General features: G+C 30.9%; 1 protein-coding gene across 1 annotated transcript; it reads left to right on the forward strand.

Annotated features, from left to right (window-relative positions):
* Positions 1 to 11438: 11438 nt before the first annotated feature.
* LOC104701262 (protein DETOXIFICATION 9) lies at positions 11439 to 13900 on the forward strand. The gene is made up of 7 exons (XM_010416912.3): positions 11439 to 11915; positions 12002 to 12546; positions 12695 to 12781; positions 12879 to 12935; positions 13032 to 13270; positions 13368 to 13573; positions 13686 to 13900. The coding sequence occupies exons 1-7, from the start codon at positions 11667 to 11669 to the stop codon at positions 13749 to 13751; spliced, it is 1449 nt and encodes a 482-aa protein (XP_010415214.1). The 5' UTR covers positions 11439 to 11666; the 3' UTR covers positions 13752 to 13900.
* Positions 13901 to 17296: the final 3396 nt, after the last annotated feature.

Consider the following 17296-nt stretch of genomic DNA (forward strand, 5'->3'; position numbering starts at 1 on the left):
ATAAAACAAAAAATTATTAAATATTTATATCAATATTTAACATAAAATAGAGAAAGTTTATTTTATTGCTTCAAAAAATCTATATCAGTAAAAAAACCATTATATATATCAATGTTTCGGCAAAACAAATTTTTATTAATTTTAAAAAGTAATTATAAAGACATTATACAGAATTATTGTAACACAATTATTACATAAACAAATGTATGATCCATACACTAAAAAAATATAAGAGATATTAGCGATGCTTTTCGAAGAATAGTATTACTCACTAACCCATAATAAAATCTGTTATAAGCCAACATAACTTTAATTCACAAATTTTAGTTTAAAATTAAATGTAAAAACTAATTAGAGATAGTATTAAATGTAAAATTATTTAATTATAAATTAAGAAATATATAAGGTAAATATTAATCTATATTTATTAAAATTTGATTTATTAGTTATTTATTAAAATTTTAAAGATATAATTTTTGTTTGATACCATTCATCATGATGTAAATGTTATTCTTTTCTTTTTATCAACTTATTCCTTTTCTGAATATTCTCTTTTCTATTCTTTAAATATGCTTGTTCTATTCCGTATCATTCTTTTATTCGTTTATTTTTTTTTAATGGTCGCTAGTTTAAGCCAACATGTTATATTTAAAAAATATGATTGAACCTTCGGCCACATAAGAATACATGTGTAATCTCATTCTTATCACACAAGTTATTTATTTACGTAATAGTACACCTTTCTTATTTTATGCAAACGGTTGGTTTATTTACTACAACAAAATAAAATAACTTACACAAACTCTAGTTATTTCATTAATTCGTCAATGCTTAAACTAACTATCGTTTTTTTGCTTTTAATTTATTGTATTGCTTTGCCTTGTCTTCTCTTACTTAGTAAACAGTACTATTTGGCAGTCAGAGATACTCTTTCCGTACCTACCACCGGTCCACCACCACAAAATAATAACGATTACGTTTACGTACCATATGACCTACCAATATCTTCTCTCTGTCAATTTCTTTAAAGCTTCACTCGACAGTTACTTCTACATAAAATAATATGTTGGTATCTCAACAGTAAAAACTACAACGTTACCATATAAGTCCGGTCTGTATAAATATCAAGTCATTGTTAATCAATAAAGATAAGCCAGTTTTATATCTAATTCTACAGGCCACATTCTATGTAATCCTTTCAATACTTGTCACTTGGTGATTGCAAGCTTCTAATTTTTACTTAAAAAAAAAAAAACGTTACCAAATAAACTTGGCGTAGTTAGAAAGTTTTGACAAAACCTATGCTCCACCGATCCAAATAGGCCCGGCTCAACGTAGACTCCGATTGGTAACCTTAATTTAATAAAAATTAATTTTTCTTCATTCTTCAAAATTTTTATATTTTATAAAGAATATTATTTTTTCATCGTTCTTTTACATTCTTCACTTATAATAAAACAAAAATATTACTCCCCAAAATAAATGAGGAACAATTGAAAAATAGAACAAATATTAAAATTCTTTTTTATTTTAAAATAAATAAAAATTATCTTTATTAATAATATTTCAATATTATAATACAGTAATATTCATATTTTCATATTATATTGGCAGAAAAAAAATTTGATACAAAATTTCATGTTAAATTAATCTGAAGGCTTTATTTAAAAATTTTTATTAATAGTAAAATAAATTTAAAAGATGTTTATATTGTAAATAAAAACTAGAGAATATTTCAAATTATACTTAAAATTTTCTTGTAGATTAATATTAACTACCGGTATTTAATATGATGTATCTAAAATTTAATTCACAAATTTTGTTTTTAAATCAAATGTAAAATTTATTTTATATACATTAAAAATAGTACTAATATTTTTATTGATTGATTTATTTAATATTTAATATATTTTTAAAAATATTGTTATTGTTTGGTCACCAGTTATTATGTTGTTCCTTTTCTGCATCTTTTCCTTTCATTCTTCATGTTTATTCTGTTATGCATTATTCTTTTTATTCATTTTCTTTTTGTTCCTCTAATGGTTATGAGTAGAAGCCATAACAAAGATCCTGAACTTTAAAAAAAAAAAATGGCCTGAGCTTAAAAAAATGGCATTTTCCCCTATAATTTTTGGTTAAAAGAATTTTGGACCATATTGTTAACCAAAAATATCAAAAAAATGAACAGACACTGTGCTATGGCACACCTAGCACGTGTCTAGAGCTAGGGCTGGATCCAAATAGCTTTGATTAGAAGCATGCAATCACCAAGTGACAAGTATTAAAAGGATTACATAGAGTGTGACATGTAGAATTAGATATAAAACTAGCTTGCCTTTATTGATTAACAATGATTTGATATTTATACAGATCGGACTGAACACAAGATAGACTCTAAATCCTAAGATATCGAGACCTAAACTTTATTACAATAGGACTTTAAACATAATACACATTGATACGACATTATCCTGTAATATTCTCTGTAATACTCATCCTCAAGTTGGAGTGTGAAGGTCCTGAACACCCAACTTGGACATTATGTATAGGAACTGAGGACCAGGCTCGACCCTTCACACATTTCTAAGACACATTGGTGTTGGGCCTCTAAATTTTTTGAGATTTTTAGTAACAAAAATATGCCTCAAAATATAATTTTATTGCAAAAACAGGCTTCATTTTTATGAAAGTTATACATTTGACCTCAATTTGTAAATTTATCTATTTTGTTATTGCAAAAATAGGCCTCAATTTCCAAAATTATAAGATTTAGTTTCAGTTTTAAATTTTTATCTATAAAATCCATAAGAAAAAAAATTGTTTTGTGTTAGGCCACAAATTTCACTTGGCCGACCCTGCTGAGGACGCCCAAGAGCCTTTGTCAAAATATCAGCTAGTTGCTCACTCGACGCCACATGCTTGGTGACAATAATACCATCACGTACGGCATCACGAACAACATGACAATCATTTTCGATATGCTTCGTACGCTCATGGAAAACCGGATTTGCAGCGATGTGGAGAGCTGCCTTGTTATCACAAAACAAACAGGCAGGCATAGATTGTTCAATACCTAATTCTGTTAATAACTTACGAAACCATTGTAACTCACGAAGAGCCACAAACATGGCGCGATATTCAGCTTCAGCGGAAGAATGTGACACCATCTTTTGTTTCTTGGTTTTCTTGGTTTTCCAAGCGATAGGTGAGCCACCAAGAAGCACAACAAAGGCGCTAAGAGAGCGACGGGTGATAGGACATGAAGACCAGTCCGAATCACAGTGTACCGTGAGAGATAAATCAGAATCTGCCTGAAGGAGAATCCCTTGCCCTGGCGATCCTTTTAAAAACTTCACAACATGCAAAGCTGCATCCCAATGAGCTCCACACGGCTCCTGCATAAACTGAGACAACACATGGACAGAGTAGCTGAGCTCAGGGCGATTATGTAGAAGATACAACAAACGGCCAACCAGGCGACGATAAGGAGAGGGATCAATCATCATTGTCAGCCAAATGATGGTTTTGTTCCAAAGGAGTATCAGCTGGTAGTGAACCAAGATTGCCGCTCTCAACAACAAGGTCTAACGCATACTTGCGTTGAGACAAAAAAAAATGCCATTGGATCCCTTGGACACTTCAATACCAAGAAAATATTTCAGTTTACCTAAATCCTTCATAGAGAAACACCTCCCTCAGTAGTCCTTGAATTTCTGAAGCATGTAGCTATCATTACCTCAAATAAGAAGGTCATCAACATAAATCAACACACGGATGTCAATATTCCCACGAGAATATGAGAAGAGAGAATAATCATCATATGCTTGTGTAAAACCAAAACAAAGCATGGCATCAGAAAGCTTTTTAAACCAACACTGAGGAGCTTTTTTAAGCCCATATAGCGACTTCCGAAGATCACATACCTTACCCGGATGAGAATGTCAAAAACCTGGTGGTAACTTCATATAAACTTCCTCCTCAAGATCACCATGGAGAAAGGCATTGTGTACATTCATATGGAAAACCTCTCACTGTTTAGCTGCAACAAGCCGTAGAAGAGTACGTACAGTGGTCATCTTAACAACCAATGCAAACGTCTTGTGATAGTTTTCCCCCTCTATCTGTTTATTCCCACAGACCACAAGATGAGCTTTGTATCGTTCGAGGGAGCCATCAGCATGATATTTAGTCTTATACACCCATTGACTATCAATGGCAATCTAACTAGGTGGAAGATCCTTGACATCCCAAGTCTTTTTGAACTCAAGAGCATCCACCTTTTTTGACATAGCATCATTCCAAACCTTAATACGAACCGTTTCCTTAAAGTTTTTAGGTTCAACAGAGCTGGTGATTGCAGCCAAATAAGCTCGATGGCCTGTTGAAAACAGAGCATCAGATACGTAATCTGTCAAAGGATACAAAGAATTACCTGGGACAGTTGACGAAGACAAGGATTCGGAGTTGGTTGGAGTGTGAGGGGTTATCATATCACTTGTAGTATTGTAAAGAACATAGTATTTCGAGTGGACCGATTGCTCGAGTTGATGTTTCCCTTGACGAGGAGTTGGAGTTTCAACAAACGTAGTTGCACGAGCTGAATTTAAAATAGGAGAGACCGTGTCGTTGATAGTATCATGTATCGGGTTACTCGACGAGGATGGAAGACTATCAGAATGGTCGTCGAAACTAGTACCCGAACCTGTTTCATCGGGCTGCGGGGTAGGAACAAAGTTTTGCTTATCCAATAAATTGGATTGAGAAACAGCGACCGGTTCTGAAATTACAACCGGTTCAACCATCTCTATTGGTTTACTAACAGAATTTGGCGCAGAAGCAGAGGCATTTGAATCTGAAACTGGATTAGGAGAAACGGAACTCCCCGTGTCCAAGAGCGGCGTAGAAACTATCCAATCTGATATGCTCAAATTTAACCATGAGCTACTCTCTCAAATTAAGAGATCAATTGTAGTACTTAGTGATCGTATCCACAAGGACTCTAGATCACACAATATATTTAATAATCTTTTAATTATGCTAAACCAAAATATTAATTTAAAAGCAATGCAGAAAACAGAATTCAAAAGTGTTGTAAATTCAGGAATTAAAAACGCTAGGCCTAGGGAAATTCTCAGGAAATCATGGAAAATTATATCAATTAATTAAGTAAGCAAGATTCAATAATTAAGCACCGTTATTGAACTCTAAACACAATTGTAAAATAAATCAGTTCTCACTGCAAATATTATCTAAGTTTTAAAACTCAAAAATCCAAATCTCTTTGCAAAATTCAAGTTAAAAACCAGCAATAAAATCAAGTTTAGATAAGTTCACAAAATCACTAATTCAAATCTCTTTGCAAAAAGTAATTTTGCTCACCAAAGGTTTTTGTCAGGAAAATCAATTATATTCTCATATCAATCAATAATCCTAAGATCTAAATCCAGATGACTAATCAAAGATCTAGAATTAAGAACAACCTATGGTGAAGAATAAGAAAGATAATGAATCCAAACAATTAATCAATCTAATAATCCATGAAATCCCTAATGAGAAACCCTAAACCTAACAAGCAGATCTACTTAGACATAATTGTAAGAACACAAATAATGAATAAAACAAATAGCATTAAGAGATTAAAGGAAGAAGAAAAGGAGTTCTGAATCTTCTCTGAAAGAGTCTTGATTCTTCTTACCAAAATCTCTCTAAAAATCTCTCAGGTTTTTCTCTCAAAAGTTGCATGGAAAAATAAAGCTTAGGTCTAAACAATGACCATAAAAATCCTATATATATTCCTAAAATACGTCCAGGGACTAATGATGCAAATATGAAAAACTTTGGGGTGATTCTGTAAATCTTCAAAACTTGTGAGAAAACGTCCGATTCTTCTGTTGGATGATGCATCGATCGACACCATCACTTGTATCAACTGATGCTTATGTCTGAACTTGTCTTCCAACTTCACAGCTTAGCCTCAATGCTTGAATGTGCTCCAAATCCTCTTATTTAGCTCCATTATGCTCCAATCCATGTTAAATCCTATAAAGACTCAAAAGACTCTAAAAAAATCAAAAAGACTTTATAAATAAAACTTATATCATGGTTAAAAACACCTAAAAATCATGATATATCACAATCTTCCTCCACTCTGTATATATGATCGTGAAGAAGGTAATGTACTCTGTTCGGTTTGAGTCGTGAATCCCATGACCTCTTTATGCTGCTCATGAACCCGAACTGAAGCTAAACATTGTTCTTCTCTAATAACTCGTGAATAAATTTCACCAAGAGAAGGCAATGGATCCATCGCAATGAGATTGGTACTAAGGCCTCCAAAGCAAGAATCATCGAGACCCAAAATAAACTGGTGGATCTTCTCCTTCTCTCTCTCTTTAGCCGGCTCAAGAGTAGTACCACACGTACACAAACCACACTTACAAACTGTCAAATGTTTGGAAGTTTGAAGTTCTTCCCAAAGATGACATAGTTTACCGTAGTAATTGATGACTGGTTGACCAGCTTGTTGACATGCCGCAATTTGAGCCTTGATTTGATGTACTCGCACCTTGTTCCCCACTAAGAAACATTGCTTCAAATCGAGCCATAATTCGCGTGCATCAGATATGAACATAACGCTAGACTTAACTTTTGGTTCGATTGAAGTACGGATCCATCCAACAATCACCGAGTTCACCGTCTGCCAATTCTCAAATATGGATCATCAATGTAAGGTTTTGAGATTGTTCCATTGATAAAACATGTTTTGTGTTTAGCTTGCAGAGCATTAGACATCTCTGTAGCCCATTCATTATAGTTTTCACCATTCAATAACACCGACGAGATCATGGATCCAGGATTCTCGGAGCTGGACAGGAGATAGGGAGACACCACTGGTGGCTATGGCTGTTGACCAACAGCTTTCTTGGTTGCAGAAGAACTATCTTCGACTTCAGACATGTTTTCTTGTCACGAAAGAAACAAAATTTTAACAAGGAGATAATCAAAACTTCGATTGAAAAGAAGAAAAAAAGATTTTAGAGAAATTTATGTGATCTTAGCTCTGATACCATGTAGAATTATATATCAAACTGGCTTGCATTTATTAATTAACAATGACTTGATATTTATACAGACCGGACTGAACACAAGATAGACTCTAAGTCCTAAGAGCATCTCCATCGCATATACTGCTGGTGTCTTTGGTTCTTTTTTAAATATAAATGTAAGACATGTTTGGGGAGAGAGAAGAAGAGAATGTCTTCTGCAAGATATTTAAAGACATTCTTTTAGACTCTTCAAACTTATCTGTCACTTTCCTATTAGTTTTTAGTTCTACCAGGTGAATACCCGCGCTAAGCGCGAGTTGTTGTTTAGAAATTTGTTTTAAAACAAATTACCTTGCTTTTTATTGAAAATTATTTTAAAAGAATTATGTTGTCTATTCATGTGGTTAGTTTTTGTTATTTTGTGTGTTTTTATGTAGTTAATAAATTAAGATATATTCAGTTACAACTTGTATGGTAAGATCCATCTTTGACTCAAAATATCAATTATATTTTTTCATATATCCATATGATTATTTCTTTACCTACAAAAACAATATAGGACATACTGACACAATTCTATGCAATTATGTTACTTATATGGATAATGCTTCAAACTTGCTTAACTTGATTCTAAAGAAACAATTTCTTATTCCATATATTCTCTCATGTTCTAGTACTCGAGTTACATGCATCATGGTAGGCTATTGATTAAAATCTGGATTGACATAATTTAAAAAACATATGTATAACTATAATTACTTATTTGCTTCATGAGTTTTCATATGAAAGAGAAAATGAAAGCTAAAACTAAAAAGTCATTTCAGTAAACATTCTTAGATCTCTCACTTTGAATAAATGAGAGTGTGTCTTGTCTTGAATTTATTGGTACGTTTAATGTCTCCATGTCAATGTTACTAACTTACCATAATGTATTGAATTAAATAGAGAGAAGACCATATACATATGATAATTACTTAATTAGTATATAGTCTTAATGAAACATTTTATTTCCCTTCGTTAAGTTTAGTTAAGAGTGGCTTTTGATTTTCCTTCAATTAATTTGATTAATTTAAAAAACAAAATCTGTAGAAAGACATATGTCATTTTTTGGTATGATGACGTAGCACTCATACGAAGAGAGTTAGCCAACTTTCATATATATAATTATAATTTTTAATTTAATTTTTGAGTCTGATTTAGACACTCCCATCTGTATCACCGATACAAATGCCCTAAGATAAGAGACCTAAACCTTATCACAATAGGATTTTAAACATAGGCAGTGAATGGGAACTTCGTTATTGTAAAACGCGGGACAGTTTTCAATGGATCCTACTTTATTTCACCAATCAACACAACTTTGTAACATGCAGTACGTTTTTACTTTTGTTAATAAAAAAAAATAACTCAAGGTGCGGTCCAATTTTGCAAAGAGAAATTGTAAAACGCAGGTAACAGTAATTACGCTCCTATTTCATGTGTTTTGAAAAACAATTCTGCGGTTTTGTAAACATATATATATGTAATTATGTAAGTAATTAATGCTTATAATGTTTTTAATCAGAAATGTATTAAAATCAATCATAATACAATTAAAATTGTGAACTGCACTATTATTTTTACCAATCAAATTTAAATTTGAATTAATTTTGGTATTTAAAATTCAGAAATTAAAACTTTATTTATTAATAAAAAATGAAATATATAATTATATTAGTTATTAATAAAATAATATGAAATCCGTACTGCAAATTGTTTTTCACCAATCAAACATTATTTTGTACCGCTTATTTTGGAATAATCGTACTTGTCCTGCAAATACATTTATCCTGCACGTATCACAGTTGAATCGTACCGCACTATCAAATTTTTTATCCTGCACTACTAAATCTACGGTTATTCAGACCATAATACACATTCATACCACGTTATCCCGTAATATTCTTCTTAATATAGCCGATCGAGAAAGTTAAAACTATCGAAAGGTTCTGTATCTATAATTTCTTACAGCACACGATGTCAGATTGTCAGAGCCCATTTTTAATAACTTTTTTTCTCAACAACTTCTGTTTTTTTATTTATTTTTGAAAACTTCGACAAGGATAAGAAGCAAATGAGTTCCTCATTATTATTTTTTATTCTCCCGATTGGTTATCACGGATTGTTGAACACTTGGTCCACTTATAAGTAAGCAAATAGGTTCGTCATCAGTATTATCATTATCTAAGCTAGAAAAATAGTCTCATTTGGTTATCACAGATTGTGAACAGGTTATGTTGAGTTGAAAATTAAATTTTGTTAGTTTGCAAACGCGTAACAAATCATAATCATTATGGTTTACTACTTCTAGGTTATATGAACGTAGGGAATCCGTAAAAAGTTAGCAATATACAGTTTGATACTAATTTAACAGTTTGATACTATTATTTTTTAAATGATTTTGAAGATTAAAATAAATTTCTTTATTGCATATTATTGGACCAAAATTTAATACCGCTTATTCTGTAGTAACAATTTTGTAATATGGATTAGTGTCGCTGTAATATGTATTAGGATCATTGACATATGGTTGCAGTTAACATCGAGATATGGATTGAAAGTTGAAACATGTGTGCTGTTTTTATTTCTTTAATTTCTAATGTCGGTCAGTATTGAAAAGGCTTGTTTGGCATCTCAAAGCATCTCCAAGATATTCCCATAGGTATTTTAGACCATCTCTAGTTCATCTTCAATTTTATCTTCAAATTCCATTTTGGAGAAAAACCTTCTCCAGTCCCACTCCATTTACATTTCCAAAATGAAAATCTTTATATATGTCTCTATATTTGGAAACTTTTAATTTATTTCTCCATTTTAGAGTTGAGTTTTTTTATTTGCAAATCAGTTCCTTAAATTTATATAGATTTATATTTTATATCTAAATACAGTTAAATATTATTATTTTATACTTAAACTTATAAATAAGAATTTTAAAATTCAACAATTAACATATGTTACATAGAAAATAGATAATTCCAACGTGAGTTACTTTATAACAGTTTTATGTTAAAAAAAAAGAGAAAATGTTTTTAAAAATTCTATTGTAAGGAAGTAAGGAACGATCTCTTCTCCAACGGTAGAAAAGATGAAAGATTTCTTAAACAAAAATAATTAATATTTTAATTAATACAATAATATTTTAAATGTTTAAAGTTAGACCACTAATACAACATCACTTGTAAAGATGATATAAGAAACGTTTCTCAAATAAAAAAATTTAGAACAATTCTACGTTATTTCTCTTACCTTTTTAATATATTTATTATTAGTTTACACTTTTTTAATTAAAATACTATTATTTTTATTTTTTTGAGAAAATTTTAAGACTTCAACGGTTAGAAATGGTCTTAGATTCTTTGTAATGAGATAATAATAAAATTTATAAAAACTGTTTCCTTATGCTTTGAATTGCCTATCTCCTTTAAACGTGTTAAATTGTGTACTTGAAATTAATTTAAAAATATCCTACGATTAAGATTAATACATGTATATTATAAATAAATAAAATAACCAGTGGGCACTAAAGTTTTTGTGGTGAACTAATAAAAATTAGTAGTATTTGGAATTGCCAAAAAGATGGTACAATTTTCAAAAAAAAAAAAGAAGAGAGTACAATTATTGTGGGCGTGCCAACTCTCTTCTAATAAACAGAGATGTTTGTAATTTAGGAAAGAATATACATTCAATAACCAATTATATATTGTAATTCGAAATACTTAATTATGGTAAATTTAAAATTTTAGAGTTTGGCAATAGTTTTTTTCATGTCACATCAGCACCAAAACTCTTTTTAAATATAGAAATGATTTCGACTAATTGATGATCAGAGTGTATTCCATCTAAGATATTCATTTTAGAATGAGTTTTCAAATCATTACACTATGCAAATATGCATCTCTCTTATTAATAAAACATAACTCTAAAATATTATACTTTTCTGTGTCAGTACTCAGTACTATCTCTTATGCTAATTATTAATATTGATTTTTTTTCTTTGCCAAACACAATAGCGAAATCATTCTTAACAACTCTTCTTGTTTTAAAGTTGCCCTTATTCAAGAGCCTACCCAATTTTTAACCATAACTTTCTTGTTGATTGACAAGGTTCTAAAAAAGTTTCATTACCCAAAAGCGACTGAATCAGTCATGTTTTTTTTTTTTTTTTTTTTAAGCTATAAAACTTTTTGAAGTCTAATTTCTAAGCCACCAAAATCTTCCAACCAAAACAAAACTTTGATATTTTTCTGGTTGTTTCCCCAACTTAATCTTACTCCACAAACTATTACAATTTACAACCAATACCTCCATGTTCTAGTTATATAGGAAGTGTCTTCATCTCACACGTGCTGAATTGTACTATTTGGTAAAAGTCGAAAACGATTTTTGCTTTTAGACGCGGAAACGTGTATATTTTCTTCTCCTCGAGTCGCGACGCCGCGTATCTCCATCTAATCTATCTACTACTCGAGTATTATTTATCAACCAAAACAAAAAATATTAATTTCACACTCTTAAAGTAACATAAATACACGACACCACTTCCCATATTTCTCTAACTAGAAACCAAAAAAAAAAAAAAAGATGAAGAAGAGTATCGAAGCTCCATTACTCTTGAACACCAAACAATCACAAGAAGAAGATAAAGAAAAAATAAGATGGGGGAAGATGAAGAAGGTTGCTTCAATGGCTGCTCCAATGGTCGCTGTAAACATGTCTCAGTTCCTTCTTCAAGCAACTTCAACAATGATCGTTGGTCACCGGAGTGAACTCTCTCTAGCCGGAATAGCTCTCGGTAGCTCTTTTGCTAATGTCACTGGCTTTGGTGTTCTTGTAAGCCAAAAACTTATGAATCTTTTTGTTTTTTTTTGGGTTGATTTATTTTTGTTACTAATCATATTTTTTGGTATACTATATAGTTTGGACTTTCAGGTTCATTAGAAACACTATGTGGTCAAGCATATGGAGCAAAACAATATCACAAGCTTGGATCTTACACTTTCACTTCAATAGTGTTCCTCTTGATGATCTCTGTTCCGATTTCGATTCTTTGGATGTTCATGAACCAGATCTTGCTTCTACTTCATCAAGATCCTCAAATAGCTGAGTTGGCCGGTGTGTATTGCATCTGGCTCATACCGGCTTTATTCGGTTACTCTATTCTCGAGTCTTTGGTTAGATATTTCCAGTCACAAAGCTTGATTTATCCAATGGTCTTGAGCTCTTTAGCTGCTCTGTCTTTCCATGTTCCTCTCTGTTGGTCAATGGTTCATGTATTCGACTTTGGAGCCAAAGGAGCGGCTGCGTCTATCGGTATCTCTTACTGGCTAAACGCGGTTTTCCTTTGGGTTTATATGAAACGCTCTAGCCGTTGTGTGGAAACGCGGATTAATATGTCCAAGGATGTGTTTGTTCATACGAATATCTTCTTTCAATTTGCGATTCCTTCTGCAATGATGTGTTGGTAAGTGTGTAAATCTTGATTGATGATTCTGATTAGTCTGGCCCTATGGTTTAAACTTTAATGGATTAACATCTTTTATTGGATTTTTTTACCTCAGTAATATTTTAATAACACAGTTTTTGTTTGTTCTTCCTTTTTTTTCAATTAGCCTTGAGTGGTTTGCTTTCGAGGTGGTTACTTTGCTGTCTGGTCTTCTACCCAACACAAAGCTCGAGACTTCTGTTATTTCGATTTGGTAATGTATTGAACCACAAACAAAGATTTACTCTGTTATTACTTTTTGTTTTTGTTTCATTTTCTAAGTTTTGATTTTTTTTTTTGGTATTGAGCAGCCTTACAACCTCTTCATTGCACTACAATTTAGTAAATGGAATTGGTGATGCAGCAAGGTTTGTTTTTATTTTTAAACTTCTAAGTAGACATTTTCATATTATTTCATTTTTCAAAGAATTTATGTTTCATTTTTGTTGTTGTTGTTGGTTTAGTACCAATGTGGCGAATGAGCTAGGAGCTGGGAATCCACGAGGGGCTCGTGATTCTGCTGCAGCTGCAATCGTAATTGCAGCTGTTGAGTCAGTTGTTGTGAGCTCTAGTCTCTTCATGTCTCGCAGTGTGTGGCCTTATGCATATAGCAATGTGGATGAAGTAATTAGTTATGTGACTGATATTACTCCCATTCTTTGTATCTCAATCCTCATGGACAGCTTCTTGACCGTTCTCTCCGGTTAGCATTTCTTTAACCATCATCTATGCTTTCAGAACCTGAGTTCTTTTTTCAATTTTCGTGACCGTGAACTGAGTAAGTGTATTGTTTTGTTCAGGGATTGTGAGAGGAACAGGGTGGCAAAAACTTGGGGCTTATGTGAATATAACTTCTTATTATGTCATTGGTATTCCCGTTGGACTTCTTTTATGTTTCCATCTTCACTTCAATGGGAAAGGACTTTGGGCTGGTTTAGTCACAGGATCAACATTACAAACTCTAATCATGTTTCTTGTTATTGGTTTCACCAATTGGAGCAAAGAGGTGATTGCAACCACGTAACTCGCTTCGGTTTTTGTTTCTAATCTTTCATCCGATTTCTCGAAAAATCGAGCTAATATATTTGTTCCTACAATTTTTGTGAAATTTTTTGCAGGCAATCAAGGCTAGGGAGAGAATAGGTGATGAGAAAGGTTTGAGACATGACTCGCTCCTTCATTGAAAGAGATACAAACTTTGTGATTTTGATTGCCTTTTTTTGTGAGTTTGTTCAATAATCTTCGATGGGTTTTGGATTTGTTTAAAAAATGTATGGAACTTAATGAGGTATGCAGTTGATTGTAATATAATTTTTTAATTTTGAGAGAAAAATTATACACATTCATAAGATATCTAGCTAATGAGATTTGGTCTATAATAGATAAATTAATTAAGGAGTAGTGATCACTAATCAGAGTTTTTTGGTCCAAGCGTCAATCTTCTATAGTAATACCACTTGTTCAAGTCAGGCCAAAAAATAACTGAACCCAAGAATAGTAGTTGCCTTGAAAGTCGCTCTGTATAGTAAAAGATGATTTTCAATTTTTTTATTACAAAGAATAATTTTCTGTATACTTTTTACAATTAATGTTAAGAAACTGTAAATTTCAAGAACTATTAAATGAGAATTTAAAAGTTTGATGAAATATTAATAATTAATAATTATAATATATCTTATTATAAATAAATAATACATTTATTGTTTAACATTAAATGTTTTTTTTAATTCATGTAAAAATTCTAAAACATCAACCTATAACAAATAATTAAAGAAGTCAAAGCAAATTTATTACTTTCTCCGAAAAAAAAGAAAAAAAGTTTCAAGTTTCTCCGACAAGAGAGATTACGTGACTGAGATGCTCATAAGAGTCAAGGTGAGTAGGTGACTGTAATGGTACAAAACACGTGGAAGCATATTCCATAGGACGGTGAAGTGATCCAATATACATTAATAAACATCATTCCAAGAAACAAAATTGAATATGACTTGCAAAATCCTACTGTACATATACAAGGAGGTTCACTGTGAAATCTGAAATGAATCCAGCCGCGCATCAGTCCATGTTCAAGTCCAGTTTGTATTGGTTCAGATTTCATGGACGTAAGAATCTTATCACAGAGCTTCGAACAGTGACCTATACGGGCCCGGCCGTGTCAAGATCAAACACTACACAACTAATTCAATGTGTTACAAACTTACAATTATGTCTTTTAATAGTTCAATTTTTGGTTTTTTTTTTGAACATCCGAAAATAAACTTGGTTTCACACCAAAGTAGATTATAATAAGTAGAATACAAAACCCAAACAAGAAAAACATGCCGGCGGACTACAAGAATGTCCCCAAAGTCATTAACCCACAATAGGGAAACACAACCCCAAAGTAAAGGAAACCAGATTAGAAACAAACGATAATACAAGAAGAAGAAAAATGAACTAACCTCTATATGAGAAGTTCCCACCAAGCTTCCCTATAAACCCGGTAAATGTTGAAAGCACTAGAAAACCGGATAACCTCACATCAAAGACAACCAGAAAGTAAATCGACAGAGAAGAAAGCAGGAACCCAACACAACCAGAGAATAGATTGACAGTAAATAGATTTACTTCTGTTATTTTATAGTACTTTTTTTTTATAAAATCAAATTTCTAATATTGAATTTTTAATACGCCCCATTTAAGTGATGGTTTTTCGGTTTTAAACCGGGATATTTCATTTAGAGTCAGATAATAAATCTATTTTCTGTAAAAAAAAAACTTAATATTTGGCATGTTTCGTAGGACATTTACCTAGAAAAGGATAAATAATCTCGATAGAATGACTAGATGATGATAGTGTTGGACTCATATCTACAAACACTAGAAATGAATGTATAAAGTCGGGCATATATTATACCACAAAATTGTTCTTGTCCCATAGAATAAAGTACTCCACTGATATATAAGGTAGGTTTCATATCCGAGAGTTGTGGCCTTCTCACAATATATTTGTGCAAGTAGGACTATGAGAGAGGGAGTTGCTTAAAACCAGAGATTGGGTCATAAGATGGGCTTGGGCCTAATATTTTCTAACCTATATTTATTTTACATTTTGTACAAGCCTATTTGCTTTAGTCAGAATTAATACTCCTCTAATTAAGGTTTCTCCTAAACTAACAAAATAAATGTCATAAACTCCATAGTTCTTAGGCTAGATGGAAGGAAAAAAAAATCAGAGAGAGTTTCTATAGTGGTTTATCATTTGTTTATTTTCTTAGATAATAGGTAATATCCCGCACATGCACGGATTGTTGTATAATAAGTTATGTTAGTTAATTTAATTTTGTTTAATAATCATAAAAAAAAAATCTAAATCTAAATGTCATTAAGAAATTTACATTTAAAAAAAATCATACAATTTCAAAATATATAACTAGTTTAAATATAATCACACATACATATCTCTTGAATTTCTTTGTTTTTTTATTGTTCAACTTTGAGAATAATTTTTATCAGTATTTTAGAGGATTTGAGGTAAAAAAAAAATAGAATGATAAAAATGAAAATTAACTATGATAATCAAATATTTAATTTAAGTTGTTCATATAAACTAACACATAACTTAAAGTATTTAATGATAAAAACGAAATCATTTCCTAAAATCATATGAGCGTTAAGAGCATGCAACGCAAAGCGGCCTTTCATTCGCTTGTTTTAAGAGAAGAGAGCTGTTAGCGTAGATGAAAGTTGCAGGTTGAACTAGCTTGAAAGACCATTTTTCTTTAAAGAAAGTCCAAGAAAAACTTAGTACAATTCCAAAAGATTAATTTTATTTCAAGTCTTTTTATATTTCCCTTATTTTAATTTATACTGCTATATTTAGTTAATAATTGTTTCATCCTTGTAGTAAAAGCTAGATAGAAAATAGAATATCATATTTTTTTTATATAGAGAAATCCTTTGAAAGTACATATTTGAATTAAATAAATAAATATTAGTTCTTTATGTAATTATATGTTTGAAAATAAACTAAATATAATGATAAGTATTATAAAAAATGTATTACAAGTTTTGTTGGAGGTAAGAGAGAGTTAAAAAAAAATTGATTTGATATTTAATAATTCTATTACAAATTTATTTCCTTAGAACATTACATATTTTTAAGAGTCAAATAAATATACATGAATATGTAAGAAATAATCTAACATCCAAAGTAAAAATAGAGATTGTTCCTTTACCTTGATTTCCTTATTCTGAGATGGTTAGAATAATATTTTTGAATCTGATTAATTAATTTTATTATTGCCATGAAAATTTTATTATACATATAAATACATAAAGAAGGAATCAAATTGAGAACAATGTAAAATATATTATTAAACTCTTACAATGTTATCTTCATTGAGTTTTCAACCAATGCAAGAACATTAAAAAATAATAATAATAATAATAATAATAATAATAATATTTAGGAATCGAGATATCATGGAGGAGGATGTGAGAATGATTATTTATAGGATAAGAAGTGATAGAAGTTACATTTCTTAAAAATTAATTAAATTAGAGGAGTTATAGTTATAATTGATAGGATATTTAATTGAAAGTGAATGGACAAGAAAATAGTCAATTCACAATTTATGTAATTTCAGTTACAACTTAGTACTAAAGTGTATATTTAAAGTATGAATTAATGTATATGACTAAATGTGTTGCATTTTAGGTTTAATTAAAAATAATATTATATATTTTA

Source organism: Camelina sativa, chromosome 7 (assembly GCF_030686135.1).
Source record: "Camelina sativa cultivar CO46 ecotype springtype chromosome 7, ASM3068613v1".
NCBI lineage: Eukaryota > Viridiplantae > Streptophyta > Magnoliopsida > Brassicales > Brassicaceae > Camelina > Camelina sativa.

Bases quoted from the DNA above. Each gene is read 5' to 3' on its own strand.
- LOC104701262 (XM_010416912.3), top strand. From the start codon at position 11,667: ATGAAGAAGAGTATCGAAGCTCCATTACTCTTGAACACCAAACAATCA. The intron at 12,782-12,878 runs GTAATGTATTGA...GGTATTGAGCAG, and splicing joins ACTTCTGTTATTTCGATTTG to CCTTACAACCTCTTCATTGC. The intron at 13,271-13,367 runs GTTAGCATTTCT...TGTTTTGTTCAG, and splicing joins CTTCTTGACCGTTCTCTCCG to GGATTGTGAGAGGAACAGGG.